At 40.4% G+C, this 7,179-nt stretch overlaps 1 protein-coding gene across 1 annotated transcript in view; it reads right to left on the minus strand.

Annotated features, from left to right (window-relative positions):
- Window positions 1-6,448, minus strand: part of STX12 (syntaxin 12) — an 11,651-nt gene extending 5,203 nt beyond the window's left edge. The window contains exons 1-3 of the mRNA XM_010294340.1: window positions 6,381-6,448; window positions 4,357-4,456; window positions 2,380-2,517 (exon numbers count right to left, since the gene is read on the minus strand). Of these exons, the coding sequence (XP_010292642.1) occupies window positions 2,380-2,517; window positions 4,357-4,456; window positions 6,381-6,430 (288 nt within the window). The 5' untranslated portion in view covers window positions 6,431-6,448. The remainder of the gene's footprint in view (window positions 1-2,379; window positions 2,518-4,356; window positions 4,457-6,380) is intronic.
- Between the last annotated feature and the right edge of the window lie 731 nt (window positions 6,449-7,179).

A 7,179-nucleotide genomic window follows, 5' to 3' on the forward strand; every position in this document is an offset into this window, starting at 1 on the left:
CCTGGAAGAGATAAATGAGTTTCTCAGGACCACCCACAACATCAACAGCAGTATCTTTAAGACAAAGGCATATACTGTCCAAAGAGTTCTTTGGGAATGCCACTGTCACTTCAACTTTCAGATTTAAATTAGTTTAGTTAAGATTTAGATTAATCTTTAGATTTTATTTTTAGATTCAGATTGCGTCTGCAAAGCAAGAGACAACTGAGAGATCAAAAGCAGCTAGTCCGTTTACTCAGCTCGGCTATTGTTGTCACTTCCTTTTTCAGTATGTAGCAAAAAATTTATAGAATAATCCAATGGATAAATGTGTTCCCTTGTAGAAATTACAAATGCATACTTAACACAAAGCCCCAAGGCAAGGGGAGAAAAATGCTTTCACTGGCCTTTTTATTATGAATTCTTAGTAGCCACAGGGGTTTGTCAAAACATAATAGGGAGAAGGCTTCAATGTATGTTGGAGATATTAGCAAGACAGGAACTATAAGAAAATAAAGAAACAGTGCGAGATTTAAGATGTAATTTAAGGTGTGGTAAGCTTCCAACTGACCTCTTAAATTTTATAGTCTAGGGCTGACATCAAGCAAAGAGCAGCCTGCAATACTTTGCTATTAACTATACTTTGACTCCACATCTTATCCTCCACATTTGCAACCACCAGGATTCCTTCCCTCCTCTACTAACATTGACAAGGAACACACTGAAATGAGTGCCAACTTACTTGGGGCCAGATGGGATCCACCCAAGAGTGCTGAAGGAGCTGGCGGAAGAGCTTGCCAAGCCACTCTCCATCATTTATTAACAGTCCTGGTTAACAGGGGAGGTCCCAAGTGACTGGAAGCTTGCCAATGTGACACCCAGCTACAAGAAGGGCCAGAAGGAGGATCCAGGAAACTACAGGCCTGTCAGCCTGACCTTGGTACCAGGGAAGATTGTGGAGAGGTTCATCTTGACGGTGCTCACAAGGCATGGGCACAACAACCAAGGGATCAGGCCCAGCCAGCACAGGTCCATGAAAGGCAGGTCCTGTTTGACCAACCTGATCTCCTCCTGTGACCAGATGACCCACCTAGTGGATGAGGGAAAGGCTGTGGATGTTGTCTACCTGGACTTTAGTAAAGCCTTTGACACTGTCTCCCACAGCATTCTCCTGCAGAAACTGGTGGCTCATGGCTTAAACAGGTTCAGTCTTCGCTGAGTAAAGAACTGGCTGGACAGCCAAGCCCAGAGAGTTGTGGTGAATGGAGTTAAATCCAGTTGGTGGCTGGTCACAAATGGCGTCCCCCAGGGCTTAGTTCTGGGGCCGGTCTCGTTCAATATCTTTATCGATGATCTGGATGAGGGGATCGAGTGCTCCCTCAGTAAGTTCGCAGATGACACCAAGTTGTGTGGGAGTGTTGATCTGCTGGAGGGTAGGAGGGCTCTGGACAGGCTGGATCGATGGGCCGAGGTCACCTGTATGAGGTTTAATAAAGCCAAGTGCTGGGTCCTGCACTTGGGTCACAACAACCTCATGCAATGCTACAGGATTGGGGAAGACTGGCTGGAGAGTTGCCCAGCAGAAAAGGACCTGGGGGTGCTGGTTGACAGCCAGCTGAACATGAGCCGGCAGTGTGCCCAGGTGGCCAAGAAGGCCAACAGCATCCTGGCCTGTATCAGAAATAGTGTGGCCAGAAGGAGTAGGGAAATGATCATCCCCCTGTACTTGGTGTTGGTGAGGCCACACCTCGAATACTGTGTTCATTTTTGGGCCCCTCACTACAAGAAGGACATTGAGGTTCTGGAGCGTGTCCAAAGAAGAGCGATGACACTGGTGAAGGGTTTGGAGGACAAGTCTGATGAGGAGTGGCTGAGGGAACTGAGGTTGTTTAGCCCGGAGAAGAGGAGGCTGAGGAGGGACCTTATTGCTCTCTATAGTTACCTGAAAGGGGGATGTGGCGAGGTGGGTTTTGCTTTCTTCTCCCAAGTAACTAGTAATAGGACAAGAGGAAGTGGCCTCAAGTTGCGCCAGGGGAGGTTTAGATTGGATATTAGGAAAAATTTCTTTACTGAGTGGTCAAACATTGAAACAGGCTGCACAGGGAGGTAGAGTGACCATCACTGGAGGTGTTCAAAAAACATGTAGACGTGGCACTTTGGGGCATGGTTTAGTGGGCATGGTGTTGGGTTGACAGTTGGACTTGATGATCTTAAAGGTCTTTTCCAACCTTAATGATTCTGTGATTCTGTAACATCTGGAATGACAAAACTAATGCACCGGGGCCTCATGCGCACTTGGTAATGTGTCAGTAGACAGCTATGAAGTTGGTAGGCAAGTACAAGATCTCTCAAAAAACTTGTGATTCACTATATCAATACAAAATTCCTATAAATACTTACAGAGATACGGGAGCCAGCTCTCGCCCTTGCTACAGTCTCTTTTTCCTTCTCTGACACTCTCCTCTGTATTGCCTGGAAGTTATTTAAGGCCGTGGAGAAGTCATTCATTAAACGTTCTTTCTGAAGCCTCTGTTGGCGCTAAAGAATTGAAACAAAAACAAGTGTTCAGATATTCCCATTCATGATAATGTAACTGTCAGACTCTCAGAAAAACCCATCATCATAGTAACAACAATGAATGCTGGCTTTCAAGTGAACTTTTAGTTCCAGCATTCTGGGGCACTGGAGAGAACAAAAAGCCCACAATATTTTTATTCGTTATACCAAATGCTCTACGTCTTGCCTGTTGCAGAAGTTTTGTGCAATAAGGTTCTCTAATTTCAATCTAGTTTTAAGTCTGAAGCAGAGAGGTATTCTATACCATTACTTTTATTCAAATCACATTCCAGTAAGCTACCACATTTAATTATGTACCTTTTTGATATCTGCAATGCCGTTACCCTCCATTCCTCTACTGAGCCAGGCTGGTAATACTTAATTTTCCCTTGTCCTGATAAGAAAACCTCCTTAACTTTCTTCCACATGTAGGAAGCCCCACACTTACAGAACTTATCACAACATCCATTACCCCAGTTTCATAAGCTGTCTCATCCAGCCATGCCATACTACAAGCCTGCTGTTATTTGATTCGAGAATATCCTTAGTCCTGATAACCATTTCAATTTATCTTTTCTCCATATACATTAGTTGTAATATTCCTTTTCATCCTCATTTTACAGTATCAACTTATTTGGCCTCCACAGAACATGTCCTTCGAGTGTTGTGACATCCCAGTTATAGGGAACAAGACGTGAAAAAACTTGTCCCAAGGACACTCAATACTGTGGTCAGTTCTTAGGTTTTCCATTAGAGAGATTCCCAACAGTGGTCTCAAACTGCAGGCTTTCCAGCATTGTAATCTTTCAAAGAGTTTGTATCAATTCAACAGCCATTTCAAGGAAATAAGTATTTTCCGCTATTTTTTTTTTTCTATAATAAGCCACTACAGCAGCCTCATAATACACTGCAGCTTCCATCTGAGCTGTCTGGAAGCAACAACCCTTCTGCCAGAGGAGATCCTCAGCATGTTGGTGACACCTCCTGCAGATTTTGACTGGACTCCTCCAACAGGCTTCACAAGTCAGTGCTTCATTCAGTGAGATGCACATGACAGGATTTTGTTCACCAGAGGGAGATTAACTGAAAAATATTTGCTGAACAAACAGGCAAAACATGGCCTTGCTTACAACTGGCATACAGCTTTAAATACAGAATTAGATTAGGACAACATCTGCTGACCCATATCCACAACAGTATCACAAAAGCAGATACATCAATATTGTGGTTGTAATTTGAAGTAGAGCAAGAAAACACCAACAGCAGAGAACTGGCCCTTCCCTTTCCCATAGGGACGGGGAACTCAAGGGATTATTTGGCAGGAGATAAAAGTCATAATCATTGCCTCACTATATTTTACTTTATTCAGATATGAGCAAGGTGACTCACCTTCCCCCCATGTACCAGGGAAAGCTTTTTGGTGTGATCACATTTCATACTGAAATGCAGTTTGCTATGAGTTCTCATTCTAAAACACTGCCTCACATCACCAGGCACTTTGTAAACAAGATTATTTTCCAGGAATTTACTCAGAAAAACAGAATTGCATACTCAGCTCTCCCCAAACATTTAGGGTTTCTTATTCTCATGCGAATAAGTTTTATACCTATTTGCCACTGGGAAACATTGTCTTTCTAGTATCGTATAAGCAGCCAGGATGTAGCTAGTTTAATGTGTTTCTGTACTTCAACAACATTCTTCCTTGCAAAAGTCTGCTGTCTCTCCAGCTGTGCCGATTCAAGCTTTGTGACGTTGTTGTCTAAGCTAGTTTAATGAAATGAGCAATTTAAAAATACGTCCAGACAAATTCTGTGTGCCTACCTGTTCAGAAGCAGACAAAGGAAGTGGTAGAGACCCCAACTCCTTTAGATATTCATTGGTCTCTTTGGCAAGGCGGTTTGCAGAATGCTGTAGCTGTTGTCTGAAAAGTTCAAAAGCAGTTACACAAGCGTCTATGTAAAAAGCAGTCTCCAAAATAATGACCAAGTAAGGTTTCTCAGTCATCTTTATGGTGTTGGGTTTTTTTCCACCATAACAGAACAGAGATGTACTTTTTGCTTTTACCAACAACTTGACTCTGGACTACTTTTTAAAAAAAATATTCAAAGTTCTGTGCTCCCTGCTAACTAGTATAATTCAGTAGTTTTAAAAAGATATTTTTCCCCAATGGCATAAGAGAGAAAATTCAAGGGAGAGACAACTTTATTCAGTGAACTTAATAATACTTATAGGGCAAATTCCTTGTGGTACCAATTTGTAATTAACTGTTCACTTGACAATTGCCAACTTCATTGTTTAAATATACATTCAATAGAAGGACAGAGACTCAGAGATATTAAATTCCTACATTTTTTGTGAAAATTAGTGGTCAAAGAGAGGAAAGATACAGCTTCTACTTTGGGAAATGAAAGGCTTTCCCTTGAGCCTTTATGTTTTCCAACAAAGTTGCAATGCAAAGGTATTGTTGCAAAGAATCTAGTGAAGCAGCACCTTCATTAGTACCACAATACAGAAATACATTGTTTACATTGAACTTAATGTAAAGACAACATCTTGTACATCAAAGATGCAGTTTATCAGGAAGAAAGCTAGTGCTTCACAGAGAACAGAACTGCAAGTTTTATTTTGCAGCCATATGCACAAAACTAATAGTGTAAACCAGGAAGACACAAAATACTAAAACCAGAACAAATTTTTTTGGCATTCAATGGATACAAGATGCTTAAATGAAAGTCACTTATTCAGCCTAACAGATACACAAATCAAAAGTTTTCAGGATGAATTATTGTCTAAGTTGACCTACAATATGTGAGCTGAATAAACCACCCATGCATTTTTGTATTAAATTTGTATGACAGCTGACAATTTTTGGAGTGTAACCACTCTCACCTTAAAGAGGAGGGGCATTTCTACAATGAAATTAAATGGAGAGACATTTATTTGGTCACCAGTGATTAGTTCTTTAATCTACCAATTAAATACAAACTGGATCAACTGAGTAGCTCAGGCAAACAAATTCTTTTCTCCCCCACCTGGGCTCTGATCTCATACTTCAAATGTGTATGTAGCTACCACCAAAATTTATGAACGTATAAAAAAACCAGCTATTATAAAAAATGGGGATGTTGCATATTCAGAGATTCAAGGTACAGTCACATGAAGAGATAACTGAAGAACTTACTTTCAAGTTATCTTTTATGACTCCAGAAATTATTCTCCTCATAAGTTGCTACTTATGCTTTACAAGTTTGTAAAAGATGCACAGAGATAAAGACTCCCTGTTCAGTCTCTTTAGGAGTCCGTTTGGACTATGCCTGTTTAAATGTCTTCTATATTGTCCCTCACTGGCATATTCTTGTGAAATTACGTGTGGCATTCTGGCTGCCATATAGGATTACTTATCTTTCTAGTGCCTAAATCCATCTGTACTACAAGCTACTTTTTCATCAGCTATGGGTCTTCCTTGCTGTTTCTCCTTATTGCTCTTATGTGAGGACCAAGTACCTAGTATGGCATTCATTTCTTCTAAACCACAAGTAAAGCTACTATGGTTAGTCCTCAGAGCACAGCTAATGCATGGATTATGTACTACTACACTTTTAAAATAAACTACACCATTTATAACCATTCCTATCCAGCAGTTTTGAATGGCTTCTCCAGAGTCCAGCAGAAACACCTTAATTCATCCAGTAAACTACTTAACCCAACTAGTCATTTTTGGTTTGGAGGACCATATTAAATTTATCTAATAAAGCATCTCCCTAAAGCAAGTAACCCAGTTCCTCTAAGAATACAGACAGGAATGAAAGAGAACCTATACAAGTGTTAGCTCATTTGATACTTACAAGTTCTCCTGAAGCTTGCTGGAATCCTGCTTTGTTCCCAGCTGGCTCATCAAATTCTTTATTTGAGCAGCTGAAGATAAACAGATCACAAGATGAGTTAGTAAGACAAGTTCCAGTGTATTTTATTCCTTCTTAAATGTATTTTTCTAGTTTTCCCAAAGGATTTCTCTCAATGTTTGACTTAAGCTGGTAAGACAACACTTACATTCTTTGCTTTAAATACAAAGTGCATTTTACACTTTCCCATTTAGACATGATCCAGCCTAACAGACTAACTTTCAGATAAGTGATAGTGAGGTGTACATACTCTGAAAACAACTCTGTGGAGCTAAAAGCTTGTGCGCTCTTCTTCCTCAACCTTTTTAGACCAACTAACATAGCTGGCTGTTTCTCGCAGCCTTGCTATTTCTATATGTTAGGCTATCACTGCTGCAGAACAACTTTACTCTGCTGTGTTCCCACTTTTACGTATTCTAAAGTTACATAAATTATTAGTGCTCTGTTTAAAAAAGAAAAGACAAGAAAAAGCTAAGGGTTGTCATCTGTAAAAAAAATTCTGAATTTGTCTACTCATGATAGCTCAAACCTTTCACAATACTAACACAAACAAGCTTTCAAGAACAGTAGATAGCAATGGTGCACTTCATGGTTAGCTTGCATCAATTTGATATCATTTTGTAGTGATAAGAGATAGTCTATCCCTCTTCCTCCCCTATCTCCTATAGTTTTCCACTGTTTTCCTTGTGTAGTGACTAGTGATCATGCAACCACACAATGAATCACATCAAACTGTTAACCT

Source organism: Phaethon lepturus, unplaced genomic scaffold, assembly GCF_000687285.1.
Source record: "Phaethon lepturus isolate BGI_N335 unplaced genomic scaffold, ASM68728v1 scaffold36850, whole genome shotgun sequence".
Classification (NCBI taxonomy): Eukaryota; Metazoa; Chordata; class Aves; order Phaethontiformes; family Phaethontidae; genus Phaethon; species Phaethon lepturus.